Raw genomic sequence first — 16,207 nt, 5'->3', positions numbered from 1 at the left:
ACTAAGTAACTTTTTTTAATACTTTCATAAATTCAGTCAGTGCAGAAACTGAAGCTTCTTGCCTTGTCTCAAAGCTTATGGTCATAGGGCTCAGCAAAACCAACACGACTCGTCCTTATCAAAAGTGGACAAAAGACCTCGCGGGTGACAGATTTCGTTTGTTTTTTAGGTTCAATGCATTGAAATCAACACCCAAGGTCACTCAGTAATTTTTTTAATCTTTTTCATCCCTCTTTCTTTGCCCATTAGTCCATCTCATCACAGTTCACATGCATTCTCAGTTTCTCATACTCCCAGAAGAAAAACAATGGTTTCTTTTCAACTACACCAGTAGATATGAACAGAAACAACTTTCCAAAAACACCCACACAAGCAAATGAAAACAAAAAAGCATTTCTGCAACGTACGTACTGGTGGAAAAAGAAAGATGAAGAAAATTAGATGGCCTTGGCGTGGCTTGCCTTGGGTGAACAAGCCGTGGCCACGCATGCAGAGAAAAAGTTTCTTTCTTACCCTCTACTGTGTCTTTTTCTCTGCTACCAACTTCCATTTCCATTACTATATTCACATCAAACCCAAATTTCAAGGTTAACAAAAAAGCTAAAAAAAAGAAAAAACAAAGCTCCCCAGCCTGGTTATGCCTTTGACAATGCATCACCATGAAGGAGAGGTACAAGGAGAACCTGATGATGATGAAGAATGGCCATTGTTACTATTAGACTCACTACCTGAAGTACCTAAAGATCTGGCATTTTTAAAGGAGACAGAGCAAGCTTCAGCTGGGAGCTTCTTCATTGGAGTCAAAGGAGGTGTGGTAGGGCTTGAGGGACTACATGGAGATGTCTGAGCAACCTCATCATCACCTGAAGAACCACTCATTTCTAACCGTGAAGGCGATGTGTCTGGTGTTTCAAATGGTGTATCCACGCTGCTTGGCCTAGCATCATTGTCATATATGGGGTTAGAAATGTACATAAAATGCTCCCCAGAACCACCAGCTTTGTCATTACAAGCTTTGTCATTACAAGTAGTGTCACCACCACCACCACCACCTTGAATATGGACTTCTTGAATTGGCTTTGGTGTGGTTATATGAATGAAAGGAGTTGGTGGGGAAGAAGAAGCAGATAATAGTCCAATTTGACGAGGGCTTGTGTTGGTCTCTTGGGTTTGGAGTACATCAATGATATGATGAAGCTTGGAATGCTGCTTCTTTGATTCTGCATTGTCTTCTGTGGTAGAGAATGCAGGGAAGAGGAGGCTTCTTGGGGCATGGAGAACCCCTTGGGCATAGAAGCTACGGAGAGGTGGAGGAGATGACTGGTTTTGGGGCTGTGAGGGCTCTGAAGAGGGAGTGCTGGTGGTTGTGGGGACAGTGGCAATGGCAGTAGTGGTGGTGGCGGTTTCAGAGTTGGTGTCTCTGAGCTGACGCCGGCGGAGTAAGAGAGAACAGTAGAGCTCAGCTAGTAGCACCAAGATTAGGCCTACCACTATGGCAAGGCTCACTACCATTACCAAGGTTGCCCCCATAATCACCTTGGATGTCCCCCTCATCTCTCTCTCTCTCTCTCTGTGGTAGAGTATGGGGCAGTAAAAGGTGCACTGTTTTATATATGGGAGGGGTCAGAAGCTTTTTGGCGGGAACCGATCGTTTACCTTTGACAAGGAAAGAAAATGGGTAGCGAATCTTCAGAGGGCATTGGACCTGGGGAATGTTAAAATGACTTTTGTTCTGAGCTCTGGGTTTTACTTTTACTCTCATTCGAGGTCATATATGTCATTTTGTATTTATTTACTTTATTATAGTACTGCACTTTACCGTCATCGCATTCTCTGCACAAAAAATGACAACCACAACTCAACCTAAAATATCGAGGCATAAATTCTCACTTCCTCATACTCAAAACCTCTTTCCCTAGCTCTCCACACTCCACAGAAAATTGAAATGACCATGAATAGATATTCTATTGAAGAGTTATTCAATAAAAACTAAAAGCAAAAACTAAAACTGTAGTCAATTACCACGAAAAGTGTTCATCTTTGACAGTGGAACTCTAATACCCCTTGTTTTATTGTTCAAAGAACAATACAATATGCAATCTCACTCTTTAAATTCTATATATGGAACCCTTTATCAATTAAAGCTACATGCATTGTTACAACTCTCACAACCAATGGGTCTGGGAACTGTATTGAAATTTAGAATATAACCTTTAGATGTCATTCTCCATGGATTGAAGAAAATAGTAATGCCAGCCCTAGACACATGTAGAGCCATACCAAACGCAGACAATGCAAGTGTAAGTCAAGCTATTTGTAATGAGAGTAAACCATGCTAATTTTCTTCCAAAACAGTGATCCACTCAGGCAAACAAATGCAAGAAGTTTAGAATGGTTGCAATTATACTCGTAACTGATTGCTCAAGCCTTTTAACTTCCTCTCATGGCCGCAAACTTGGCAGCCAAATCTTCATAGTTTGGCAACTTAGGATGCACATGCCGAGCTGGATTTGACCTATCTGGCTGAAAAGAAGCAGCACGGGAAAAAACTTTGGTTGCCTCTGATGGACCTGTATGTTTATGAGGAAGAGAAACTGACCGGGCTGGAGAAGGAACAACCTCTGACTTCTCCTCAGCCCCATCTTTGCTATTCTGTGGGAATCCATCTGCATTATTGCCCATGTGATGTGCATGATGAGGTTTAGACTTTCTTCTCATCCTCCCTGGTTCATAGGACGATGGTTTCTTGCTATACTGCATCAGCAATTTATCCAATATCCTTTCTTCTGCCTCATTCTGATAGTGCTCATCATCAAACAAAATTTGCAAGCCACGTCTCGAGTCATCCCTTCTCCTGCTTCTTGATTTTCTTGTAACAACTCCTGCATCTTCAAAGTAGCCAGCATCATCGTGATGGGAATGTGATTTTAAGTGTCTCCTCCTGGATGATTTTGATTTTGGTAAGGGGTTACCAGTTGTATTATCCTGATAAAGATCTTTCTCTTGACCATGATCACTCACACTTGCAGATCTGACAACCTGCCTCTCATAGTCAGAATAATCAGAACCTGATTGGATCCTTCCTGAAGTATTACCAGCATTGCCTCTCTTGTGCATTGAATGGTCTACAAGGGCATCATTGTCCAAACTAGACAATGAGGATCCTGAATCGAACCCAGATCTGCTAGCCTTTGTTTTAACATTGGACTTAACATAAGGAGGAGGGATGCCGCTATTGTGATAGGGCTTCACCTTATTTATTTCATTCCGTTCAACTTTCCTCACTGAGCTTGTATCATCAAGTTGACCAGCATGATTATTACCTGCAAATGGTTCTTTAACATTGCTCTTCGACTGCAGTCCAGCACAGCTAGAAGTAATTTCTGGCTTTCCTTTAAGTAATGATCCTGGGTAGTCTCTTTCAAGGGCAGTATTCTCCCTACCATTAAGCAAACAGGATCCACCATCAATGCATTCTACTCTTTTCCCCCGAGATGAACTGCTAGATCTAACTGGCTTTGGGGTGGCATCTCCCATCCAATTACGTTCTTCATGCTTGTCATCAGCAATCTCCTGCCTTCCTTCGAATGGCGTGTCATGACCATCCTTTTTCAGGATAGTTTCTTCTCTGCCATTGAGTGCCTTGTATCCCTTGCCAGAGAGTTCACGTCTAGATGGAAGGTCTAGTTCTTCTCTTTTTGATAAACTACCCTCTTTGCCATTGCATAATTTATGCCCATCATAATTAAGGTCAAGTCTTTCTTTATATAAAAAATCATCCTTCTCTCCTCTTGAGACTGTCTTCATACCACTGGATGATTTGGTTTTTTCATCAACGACATTGAAAGACCCATAAGTTTTAGGTTGGTTCTGCAGTCAGTCACAGAAATTGCAGGTAAATTCAAGATAGTGGAAGATATTTTATGGAGAACAAGAACATGAATCACAGAAAAAATTTAAAAACTTATTTTAGGAATTATTTTTAGGGAAAAAAAACAAGTAGGCAAAACAACATTTGTTGAGTGTATGAAAGATGTCCCAAAAATCTTAACAATCCCAAGATCTGCTCGCTATTTCTATTTGTCAGTAAAACCATTGAACAAAGAACAATAGAACAAAAAAGAGCATACCTGTACATATGTGGGGGGTTTAGACATCCTCTTTTCAAAAGCCCCAGCATCCCACTTTATTGAAAACTCCCGTGCTATATCTTGCATTAACTTAACTTTCTTCTCCAATGTAGTTGGCTTTGAAGTTAAATGTGTTACAAACTATAAATGAAATTTAACTGATTAGTAATATAACAGTTATGAACTTGTACTATTAAAAGTGAGTTCACAAAGCATTACCTCTTGATTCACAAATAATTCCAGGGAATTCCCATATCTCTCTTGAAACATTTGCCTGAGATCACGTAATTCTGGCAAATCTGAAAATCTTGCAGCAGAAAACATCAGGGATGACACAGCTTCCCTACATTCCTCAGGGCATTCACTGCAAAGAAGATGAAGCAAGAGAAATGTCAAGCAAAGAAAATTTGATAGAAAAGTATAGTCAAAACAGTGCAGTTCAGAACAAGTATCAAGAATAATTGCCTAAGGTCAAATGAAGAAAACTCTATGATGCAGGAAGAGAAAAATGTATATTTTTAAATTTTTAGTTTTATTTCTTTTTAGAGTTAATTTTTATTTTTATTGGTCAATTGTATTTTATTTTTGGGTCCTAGTATTAATTTAGGTTTATTAGTATTTTATTTAAAGTCAGGATTAGTTATGTAATTCAATAAGTAGGGTTCCCGACATCAATTAGAATTAGGGTTTAGTATTCCTACATTCTATCCTTTATTTTTCTGTTCTTTAATTTTATTGATGCAAAGTCCTGGTTTGTCCTGTGTCACTCTAACTCCATTTCATTGGCTCTTCAAGACCAAGCCCTCAGGTAGGAAAGCAGAACTTGCACCATAAAATGAACTTTTGGTGGAACAGGACCCAACAAAAATGTATCAATGCCAAACTCATCATAAGAAGAGACACACCAGCTCATAAAATAATACACATTAGGCTTTATCCAAATCAATAAGCCTCAATCTAATGGTACATACATATCCAATTTGAATGGTATAAGAGGTCATCCATGATGGCCAATAGTTACATGATAAGCCCACATTGCATGATTGTAAGAAGCTTGGACACGGACACAACATGACAAAACAAGGCAACACAACAATTCTTGAAAAATTATGACACTATACCAATTGATTAATGAATACATATTTTTAGGTGCATTTAGTTATGTATAGGCATATTTATGTTTATTTTTAGGTTTTGAAAATAACAACACCTATCAAAATCTTTAGAAACATATCTAAAACTAAAGGATTTAAAAAAATAAAAATAAACAAATATTGTTTCCTCACAACACACTGACACACATGTAGGAGTGTCCTTGGCATGTCCGTGCTTCTTAGGTAGAAAAATGAGCTCCATAGATGACCACATAATAATTAAGTTTAATGGTACAAAAATGGCATATATTGGCATATGAGGTGGATTTTCCAGCCAATATGGTGCACTAAAGATAATAGGGCTATAAATTTAGAGCAGGCTGCGCTAAATGTGTGGTTGTTGTATCACATTCAACCGTGCAAATATAGACTTATCGTATAGCTAGCTTATAACATTGGTTTTATCTCGAAACTTTGGATGAAAATTAAAGGGCCGCAAATAATTCATCTAAAGCCATAACAATAAAGCAATTCAAATTCAAACCTCTGTTTTTCCATTATGGAAAGATGCTTCAATACGAAATCACACGAGTGCTCAACGAAATCATAACATGATGAAAGCATCAATTCCGCTAGAAGTCCATCAGCCTGTTTCACACCACCATGCAATAAACAATAACCCTTCTTTGAGTACAAGCCACTCAACACAAAACAAATTAAATTTGTAAAGAAATACTACAACCTTTGAAGCACAGAAAAACATACGTAGATTCCAACCAAGTGTAAAGATTCTTCTTTCAAATTTTTTTTTTTTTAAGAAATGATTTTGTTATCTATAAAATTTGAAATTTAGGATTTTTATTTTTCTCTATCTCTGATAATGAACTCAAAATTCAAAATTTTGAATTCTTCTTTCTCCAAAAATTTTCTCAGCAACCAAACAAAAAAGAAAAACTCAATCGACTCTGAGATCAAATCAGATGAGCATAAATGTAAAGCTAAAAAGAACAAGCGAGCAATTACTCTTCCATAAGCATTGATATCGAGGCCATTCGCAAGCAAATCAGCCACATCTTTCTTCAAAAACTTCTCAGTCGCCTTTCTCTTCCTCCGTATCACATCGATCCGAGTCTTCGTCAGTTTAATCAACGACTTACTACAACCACATCAAAATTTAAAAAGTTAAGAACATAAAATTGAAATCCAAATCCAAATCCAAAATCCTTATACATTTATATATAATAGAGAGAAGAAAAGAAAAAAAGTGAGTGAAAATTTTGTTAAAAGGAAGAAAAAAAAAAACCATTTGGAGGCAAAGCCTCGGCCGAGAAGTCCGTCCAACATTGTTGTCGATCTCGTACTCGCTTCGGCTCAGTGAACGATTCGACTCAGTGAGTAAGATCCACCATTAACGAAATGCTCTTCGTAGTGAACAGGTTAAGAAAAGAGAGAGAGCGATAAGCCCAAAATGCGTCAAAGCGCTTTTTTAAAAAAACTCCGCCTCTCACACACACTCACTCACCCACTCTCTCAACTGAGAACGGACTTTTTCGTACTTACCGATAATGACCTTTTTTTTTTGAGAAAGACCGATAATGACCTGGGTAAAGACAAATGAGTTTTAGATATAGACAGCCACTCGTCGTTTGAATGGAATAGGGGTATTTTGGGAAGATGGTGGGAATTTTTGGGATCGTGGGTCGTGGGCCGCCTGATGTGAAGACCTCTCTTTTTTTTAGGGGCTTGAGTCAATGTAGATGATGGAATCTGCTGCTGAGCTGGACCGCATATGTTGATGAACATCAAGTGCGCTTGTTAATGAGCTCGTTTGAAACTCTTTTTTTTTTTTGTTGATTACATTATATTATGGTTTTCTTTTCTTTTTTTCTTTTTTCTGTTTTTTGTTTTGAGGAAAACATTATTTAGTTTACCTGTTTTGTCGTGTTGTTTTTGGCTTGGACAAATTAGGGCTCAGAGCCGTTGTGTCAGACTGTAAGTACAGGGAAAAAAATATTAACGGCCTGTATAACGGTTTAAACTAGGTATTTGCCTAAGAAATTGTTCTTCCAACATTATATTTATTTAGCGGCTAAATGTTAGCAATAATAAGATATCCAATTTCACGTCATATTTAAGTAGTAAACGGTAAGTTTTGCTGTTAGTAGTTTTTTTTGGTAGGTAATCTATAAGTCCAATGTAACTCATTTCTGAGACCTGTAGTTTTCTCTAACTCTGATATAGGATAGTCTTTCCTCATTTAAACATTTTTAATTTTTTTTAAATAATAAAAAAAAGTGTTAATCATTTACATCAATTACTTTAATATGTTATGAAATTTGGTATGTCCTTAGATTTATTATTAAAGTTGCAAATTGTCATAGAAAGCAATTTCATTTTTATATAAATTTATCATTGGCCTTACTCTTATTATACACCAAATACAACAAATCATACTAGTAATTATAAAAAACATAAAAGAAAATGTTTGTTTCGCTTTAATTATTAGCATGGGCAACGCATGTTACCTTTTTTTCTTTTTCTTTTTTCTTCTTCTTTTTTTAAATGGTAGCGCATGTTACATGGTTCTTGTCCGGTAATTTAATGTGTATTATTTGAGGCAAAAATTAAAAGAAAGGAAAAGAAATGACTTATTAATCAATATGTTTTGTATTCATCCTTTGTTTCAAGTTTCTAGTTTTAGCCATGAAATTGAAAAGTAACAAACTTGGTTGGAGTTGGACAATGGAATGAGTAGTGACCAACTTAGAAAAGGACCAATCAACTAACGTGGTTATTATAGATTTTCGGGACAATTTCAGATAACATGTGAGACAAAATAAAACGTTTTATGTTCTCGATAAACATAGAGGAGGAGAACAAATAAACCAAAATCTTCCAATTATTTAAGGCTAAAATGGTTATTGTAAGATTCTACTCATAGCTCTTCTCATGAGTTTTATTATTATTATTTTTCACTGACAACAATCCAAAGGGAGAATATAGTTTAAATTTTAGAAAAACTGATTAGTGTCCTTTCAGCTTAGCTAGGGTTAGTTTATAGCATAATTCTTAATTTATGCAATTTCTGTCCATATTCAAAATGATGTTTAGATAATGTGATTAATTTCTATGTCAGCAAAGGCATTGATCGTACCTGACTGCATTTGTCCAACTAATTATCTCAACCTTATCCTTTTCACATAGGGAAGAATGAAAATAATTCATTAAAAAAAAAATTTGGAAGAATAAAATTATATAATCACATCATGATAACACAAACAATACGTTAGGGTATTGGAATTTTCAATTGAGCACATGCTTTCCAATAGGGTGAAAAAGCATCCGGTCCACATTGTATAAATATGGATTTGCAACAACCTATGTTTTTTTTTTTTTTTTTTAGAAATGAGACTTCAAATTTATTAAGAAATAAGCAAATCTACTTGATAAATAGCAAAGATGTATGATGAGACATCTTCCATCCACACTGAATAACCAATGACATGACATGCATATCTAGCTAGGTTATAAGCTACGGTATTACTCTCCCTACAAACATGAGAAAAACTAATACATTGAAAAGATTCAACAATAACTTTTACATCTTGGATCAGAAGTCCAAAAGAAGCTAAGGAAAGCAAATCATCCATCAATGAGTTCATCAGTTTTTTTGAATCTCTCTCAAGAATAGCATAATCCAGCACCAATTCTAAAGCAAACTCTAAGGCTTTTGTTACTACCAGAGTTTCAAGTTCCACCACATTTAAGGGAAGAGGAATAATTTGAGACAAAGAAGCCATAGCCAAACATTTGTAGTCTCGAATGATTGCTCTAATCCCAACTCTATCTATCTCAGTAAACATTGCCCCATCGAAATTTATTTTGTAAAATCCGCCATTAGGAGCTTTCCACCTGACTCTCGGCTTGTTTGCTTGTGGCTGGACTAGTGGTTGGGCTGCTCAATACTCTTGAAGTCCTACAATGGCGCGCTGCATTACCTAATCATATGGGAAGCCCAGCGGTGAGAAGCTGAACTTGTTGCACTTGAACTTAGGAATGGTAACAAGTCGGGTTCAAGGCGGGTTTCTTTATGCCCGAACTAGCCCCGCAGGCCTACTCCCATTACCCAAACCTGCCCGTTTAATAAACGAGTTTTTTTAACCCCCAAACCCGCCCCGTCGAGCCGTGCAAGCCCGTCCTGTCCCATCATGCTTGGCCCAAAATACACACAAACACAAATCCTAACGTAAATACACAAATCACAAACACAAAATTTTCAGATTTATGATTTTCCCTTTCAAAATAACAAACACAAACACAAATCCTAATACAAACACAAGCATAGAAATCCAAATCAAAATCAATAAAAGAAACCAAAACCCAGAATCAAGCGATGACAACAACCAAAGAAACAGAGAGATAAAAACACACAAAATACATAAACTTATACAAAACACACACACAAAGAGACAGATAAAAACAAAGTAAGAAAACCCAAGATACCAAAAATTCTCAAAAACCTATTTGAGAAACAAGAAAACCATGACAAACCCATTTCATTATTCACCAAGAAAACCCTAAAACAAAGCAAGAATTTGATACAAATCGTGGTGGTGATGGACAAAGTTGACGTAGGCGTAACGGAGTGACTTCTCACGGCAAAGACAAATGGAGGTAATGATGACGACAACCAGCTGAGAAAGTGAGTGTGGGCGTGGGTTGATGGGTCGGTGAGAGTGAGGGTGGGCATAGGCGTGGGCGTGGGGCAGTGAAAGTGGGAGGGAGAGCATAAGCCTTGAGGGGGGCGGCAGCTGAGTGAGAAGTGAGAATTGAGAGTTGAGAATGAGATTGATTAGGGTTTGGAAGTTAGTGATATATGTATAGTTAGGGTATTTTTGTAATTTTGTTGTATTCGGGTCAAGTTCGGGGTGAGTATGCCTAAGACCAGCACCCAACCTAAACCCACCCCTAATGTTTCACAAGTCAAGTAAAACCCGCCCCATTAGGGTCGGGTCGAGTTAAGTAAAAATTTCCATGCCTACCTAAACTAGATGGTCCAAGGATCATCGCGAATAACTCTAAGTTGTAGTTCAATTCCAACACCGTGGACAGTAATTGAGCAAATTCCAAGTGTCTTGAAACTTGTCTAAAGCTCCATTGAGGTTCTTCATCCTAGATTTGTGATAGCCTCGGGCAGTACCATAGTGCATGCAATACATCCTCACATTGATTGGAGCAAGAAAAGCATGATGGGTCATCAATGACGCAACGCCACACCAGATTTGATTTTGTTAGCAATGCATTACGGCTTGCTCACAATAGAAAATTTTTTATTTTGCTTGGCAAGGAAAATTTCCAAATCTGTTTCCATGGTAGCTTGGGCTAATAGGATGGATTGTGGGTTGGTAATGATAGGCAACATGACTTGAACTTGAGAAAAAATAAGCCCGACTTGACGGAGTATTGTCCCAATTACACATAGGGCCAATAGAGTGCATCCTCAGAAAGTCCATGACTTAAGGGGATTTTCTAAACCAGCTCTGTATCTGTGGGGATAAGGGTAATGGATAATAAATTAAAATCTCAAATACGTGAAAAAGGATCAATTAGAGTACTTATAGTAGCGTCTTGGAATTCTACCCTCAAAGGGTCGTCACTCCTAAATTGTTTACTGTAGGCAACCAGTTATTGCACCAAATCTTAATAGATTCTCCATTCCCAACTCTCCATTTTACTCCTCTTCTAATGACACACCGCCCTTTCTAATTGCTCTTCCAAGCATAAGAGCCTCCATGACCTTCTTTAGCTTCCATGATGGAACAATTCTGAAAAAAAAAACCTTGGTTTAAAAACTCTATAGAACAAAGAGATTTTGTTGTGCAGCAATCGCCATGTTTGTTCTGCAAGAAGAGCTTCATTGAAAAATGATAACTCCTTAAAGCCCATTCCACCTTCCGATTTTGGGTCACACATATCACCCCACTTTACCCAATGTATTTTCCAACAATCTCCCCTTTACCCCCACCAAAACTTACAGATAAGCCCCTCAATTTCGTGGCAAAGACCCAATGGAAGCATAAAACAACTCATTGTATAAGTTGGAATGGCTTGAACCACCGCCTTGATCAAGACTTCTCTACTCGCCTGTGACAGCAACTTCTCTCCCCAACCCTGCAATTTCCTCCAAACTCTTTCTTTAATGTAATCAAGACTTGCTTTTTTGTTTCTTCCAATAAGAGATAGCAGCCCCAAATATGTGTCATAGTGCAAGATCTCATAAACCCTAATGCTTCCTTTATTTATGTTTTTGTAACAACCTATGTTAGTATAGGTTCTTAATTGTCTTTTTTCCCGAGCTTAATTAAGTAAGCCACTTTGGATTGACTAAGAATACTAAGGGTCAAGGAAAATGATGACATTAGCTAAAATTAAGTCTTAAAAAGAGAGCACATTGGTATTGGCAATTACAAGGTCCCTCGACAGTGAGCCCACAGCTTTGCACCATCTCAAATAAAAATTATGTTGTCAAATAAGTGATTATCTTATGTGCGGGTTTTAGACTTTAGGATAGTTCAACTTGTAAAAGTTTTTATCATCAAATAAGAGATTTGAGATTCAAAGTCAAACTCTGCCTACACTAAAAATTAATTGATGTCTTACTTTAATGATAAAAAGCAATCATTATGGAGCCATCATTAAAATCAATAATTTAACTAGGGGTGTGCATGGGTCGAGTTGGGTTGAGTTAAGGGGATTTTTTGACCCAACCCACCATAGTAGGTTAACAAAAATTCAACTCAACCCAACCCATCACATAAGTCCAACCCAACTCACATGGGTTGGGTTGACAATTGTAATTTACTAGGGTTTGTGTGAACTAATTGGTTTTTATATAGGAAAGGAAGAGCTAGTTATTTTAAAAAAATTATTAATTATATAATATATTTTAAATATATATATATATATATATTAAATATATGGGTGGGTCAGGTTGGGTTTGGCGGGTTTGGAATTTTATGACCCAAACCCAACCTGACCCACTATCAAAAAAAAATTTGTAACCCAACCTAATCCACGAAACCCTAAAAACCGAACCAACCCGACGGGTTGAATTGGGTCAGGTCGGTTTTGGTGGGCTAGCAAGTTGGTTGCACACCCCTAAATTTAACCAATTTTCTTCTTAATTTTTAAATGACTAATGATTTATTCAGTTAATTCCAAATCCCAATCAGAGGCCAACTGATTGGAACAATTTTACCTTCATACCCTTATTTGATTATTCTTGAGTCTTGACAATAATTGATGTGGCCTTAGGCTTTGGTTTAAAAGCATTTAAACAAAAAACAATGATGAGTTTATGGATTTTTCAAAGAGATATTCGTACACGGCACCCACGAAAAAACCAAAAAAATGACATTGTTCTAACTAATTTCAAAACTTAAAAATCATAGTTTTTTTATACAAAAACTTAAAAAGCATAGTTGATTAAAGAGACTTTGATCCATCCAATTTTAAATGCAGACTAGTCGTTTGTTGTATCTACAACAAGAATATGACTTCTACCATATCAATATGGAGATGATCTTGATCCAATTTAGTAATTCAAAATTTCAAATTGGGTCTTGCTACATTAATTAGTAAGACCCTCGAACAAATACTGCTTTTAAAATGCACTAACTCGAATAATTGGTGGGATGGGGTCCTTGATTTCTTTCCTCAATTATCAGCTGTCTACCTTACAAACATACAAGGAAAAAAAAAAAAAAAAAGAGAGACTTTTGGTGGATCATAATAGAGAACACCAAGATTATAAACATTCACTAACTCGAACAGAAGTTCTTATTGACATGGAAGTACGGAAACAAAACATTATTCAGTGTAAAATTAAGTCCGAAATTAATAGACTCACCAAATGACTAAGTTTACAATTGCACGAAAAAATCTGCGGATCCACTATTCAACAATTAAAGAAAAAGGAAAAAGAAAATTGAGAACCAACTATGTTTCATTTTGATAAAAATCCATGTGGAGATGGAGAAAAAGAGATGAGTCAAATCTCAGCTTGTGGTATTCACGAAACAGTTACCAGAAACATCTCATGAAGTTTATGAGAAAATGGAAGAGATAATTTTCTTCATGTAGTAATTCATGCTGAACCAATCTCTCCAAAACGACATTCTGAGGTAAAAGGTCGCTGTAGAATAGTAAGGTTGAGACTGATGCCGCAGGATCACCAATTAGTGATGTTAGAAGCCTCAGCAATGACCTAAACATCAAAGGTGTGAGAGACTGCACCCAAAAAAAAGAACCAAAGAAAATCAAAACTTGTTAAATTAAACATAAAAATTACGCAGACCCATTAATGTATAGACATGATCAAGGATATATATTGATAAAAAATAAAAATGTTACTACCGAAAGAAAAAAAAAAAAAAAAAAAAGCTTCAAGAAAAAGAAGTTGTGATTATGAAAGCAAAATCTGATCGTACGTACCATGGTCTTGTGGGGATGGAAAAAGAAAATGCCGGAAATGGATTCTTGAATCTTGAAAAAAGAGAAGAAGAGAGGCATGGTGCTGGAGTTTCATAGGCCATAGCTGCCAATCTTCAGCGGACAGTCATACCTACCCGTCCACGTTTCTTACAAAGAACAATAGCTATACAGGCGGGGAAACAGATGTTGACCAGAGAGTGTTGGGGTTCACAGACTTGAACCAATAAAAGTTAAAAACTCTGCTCTCCTCTAATAAGGTCAAGCCATATGTTCGTTTTCTTTTTCTTTTTTGTTTTGATAGAGAGTCACATGTTATTTTCCATTTCATTTTCTATTCAAGAAAAATATTAGAATTCTACTCAAGACTGCCATAGGGTTTTATTTGTATTATTCTTGAAAAAAGAAAAACAAGGATACCCCATGGTCTCTCAAGTCAAAACAATATTCCAAATTAAAGTACAAGCTCAAAACTCCATTGTTGAGGCTGAGGCTGAGGCTGAGGTTGGATCCACGATGCGTTTGCTGCGTTTTAAGTTTCCTGCATTTTTTTTTTTTTTTTTTTACGCCTTTTCCCCAACAAGTGATACTGTTCATGTACTTTGTTATCATGAGAATAGTACAGCCTCTTTCTCTGAAATGAGAATAGTTTTTGTTCTATTTACTTTGTTAGCATTCCTATAAATTTGTATCAAGTTGCTTTAGCGCTTGCTAGTACTGCTAAAGAAAAGAAAAGAAAATAAAGAAACCATTGTTTAATTTAAAAAATATTCCTCATTTCTCTTTTCTATTACAAACCATGACATTAAATAAATAAATTTTTATCGCTCTTTCATCACAAAATTTCAACACTTATCCCACTCCCAAACTAGATGCCTAAAATTTCCCAAACAATATTGAAACCGCAATCTAGTCACGAGGGGTGAAATGCTATTTAGGCTATAACTCATTGACTAATTGGTATAAATATTATAAAATAAAAATTAAAAATAAAAGTCTTACTACTGTTGAAATTTAAATAATAATAATAATAAAAACTCATTTTTTATAAGATAAGGTGTTAAGTTTAAACAATAAAAGAGATAAGAGTTGAAGAGAAGGAAGAATATTTCCAAATTCAATTGTATAGCTTTTTATCATTCTTTAGATTATATATTTAAGAAATAAAAAGGTTGAAGGAAGTTTATCTCAAATGCAAAAATTTCAAATTTGTTTCATCTTAGGCCATAACATAATTGGCCTGTTGCATGTATGTCTATTTTCCATCCCGTATGTTTGTTTGAGAATTACTCCTACTTATTTTTAGTAGCTTATTTGTATAAAGTGAGACAAACAACTAAAAATTAGTTTATTGTCAAAAAAACTGAAAGTTAAATTTTTGAAATAAAACTAAGACAAAAAAGTAATGTGGAACCCACAAACAATACATTAAAAAGAAAATTTAAAATCTAACTTATAATCATTCCCCAAACATACCAAAGAGCCCAGAACAAATTATAGGAAAATGACAAGGCCCAAGAGAAGCAAACTTTTATCTATATTTTACCAAATTTGGATCCCATGCAATTATTGCATGGTGCAATTACCATGGTGTTATGAGATGTAAAAATTTGAAAGATAAAATGGTAAAAAGATTGAAGGGTTAAAAAATTGTCTTATCTAAAGGCTAAACTTAAAAGTAAATTTTCGATTTTCAAGCTCAGTCGTTGGTTCATTATTATATGGTAAAATAGGCCTAGTTATTGCACCAAATACAAATCCTATTTTACCAAATTTGTTTGGAACCGATATTAAAATTAAGGATAAAATTTAGATACGATACTTTATATGTAGTACATTACGTTTCTAATTAAATTCAAATACTTAAATGTATTGACCAATAAGATACCAATAATGTTATCTTTCTCAGGATAATTAAATTCAAAACAATCAAAATTTTAAATTCAATTAAAAGAACCCAATATGCTGCACTTGAATTACTGTATCTAAACTTTATCCGAAATGAACAAACATTTCAAACTACTTATTGAACGTGTCCAAGTAAAAGGAGAGAGTTCATAGTCATTGGGTTGTGTGTCATTCCCCTTTTTTTTGTTCACAAGTGCCGGTGGGTATCTGGACTTGTTCGGCTGTAAGATTATTTAAAGCCCAATTGCAAGACGTCAATGTGCGTTCTCGATTGAAAGCCGAGTACTCAGGAAACTCTATTTTTAAATACTTGTTTACTCATCAATGGGGAAAGAAGGAAACAAGCTCGGATAAGTTAGGCCTAAACCAAGTTAGTTCAAATTGTAAAAGAGAACTCCTCTTTTACAAAACTACTATAATGCCTCTCTTCACTATAAGATTGTTCATGCTTATCTCCACATCGAAAGATTCCTTCGATGATGCAATCTTATACATTAGGTTAACTTTCATTAACATATTTTTAGGTTTGAACCAATGTCAATTAGGTTTAAGATTTTTCAAAACTAATTATTTTGATCCCTAAAA

General features: G+C 35.9%; 2 protein-coding genes and 1 long non-coding RNA gene across 3 annotated transcripts; all 3 read right to left on the bottom strand.

Moving 5' to 3' along the window:
• On the bottom strand, positions 1–1,864 carry LOC115976951 (endochitinase A). The gene has a single exon (XM_031098523.1). The coding sequence runs from the start codon at positions 1,552–1,554 to the stop codon at positions 655–657; it is 900 nt and encodes a 299-aa protein (XP_030954383.1). The 5' UTR covers positions 1,555–1,864; the 3' UTR covers positions 1–654.
• A 136-nt stretch (positions 1,865–2,000) lies between these two features.
• Positions 2,001–6,795, bottom strand: LOC115976950. The gene is made up of 6 exons (XM_031098522.1): positions 6,528–6,795; positions 6,248–6,380; positions 5,769–5,872; positions 4,350–4,494; positions 4,131–4,271; positions 2,001–3,870 (listed from the first exon to the last, which is right to left on the bottom strand). Exons 1-6 carry the CDS (start codon positions 6,566–6,568, stop codon positions 2,431–2,433), a joined length of 2,004 nt encoding a protein of 667 aa, XP_030954382.1. The 5' UTR covers positions 6,569–6,795; the 3' UTR covers positions 2,001–2,430.
• Positions 6,796–13,013: 6,218 nt separating this feature from the next.
• LOC115978415 lies at positions 13,014–13,921 on the bottom strand. Its single transcript, XR_004088706.1, has 2 exons — positions 13,718–13,921; positions 13,014–13,513 (listed from the first exon to the last, which is right to left on the bottom strand). It is a non-coding gene; the product is annotated as an uncharacterized LOC115978415 (long non-coding RNA).
• Positions 13,922–16,207: the final 2,286 nt, after the last annotated feature.

The sequence above is a fragment of the Quercus lobata genome, chromosome 2 (genome assembly GCF_001633185.2).
Source record: "Quercus lobata isolate SW786 chromosome 2, ValleyOak3.0 Primary Assembly, whole genome shotgun sequence".
NCBI lineage: Eukaryota > Viridiplantae > Streptophyta > Magnoliopsida > Fagales > Fagaceae > Quercus > Quercus lobata.
This window is presented reverse-complemented; position numbering and strand designations above follow the sequence as displayed.

What these genes read in the sequence shown, in the direction of transcription:
- LOC115976951 (XM_031098523.1), bottom strand. Translation starts at nt 1,554, where the DNA reads ATGAGGGGGACATCCAAGGTGATTATGGGGGCAACCTTGGTAATGGTA.
- LOC115976950 (XM_031098522.1), bottom strand. Translation starts at nt 6,568, where the DNA reads ATGTTGGACGGACTTCTCGGCCGAGGCTTTGCCTCCAAATG. An exon ending in ATATCAATGCTTATGGAAGA is followed by an intron (nt 5,873 to 6,247) that starts GTAATTGCTCGC and finishes GGTGTGAAACAG; the next exon opens with GCTGATGGACTTCTAGCGGA. An exon ending in AACCCCCCACATATGTACAG is followed by an intron (nt 3,871 to 4,130) that starts GTATGCTCTTTT and finishes GACTGACTGCAG; the next exon opens with AACCAACCTAAAACTTATGG.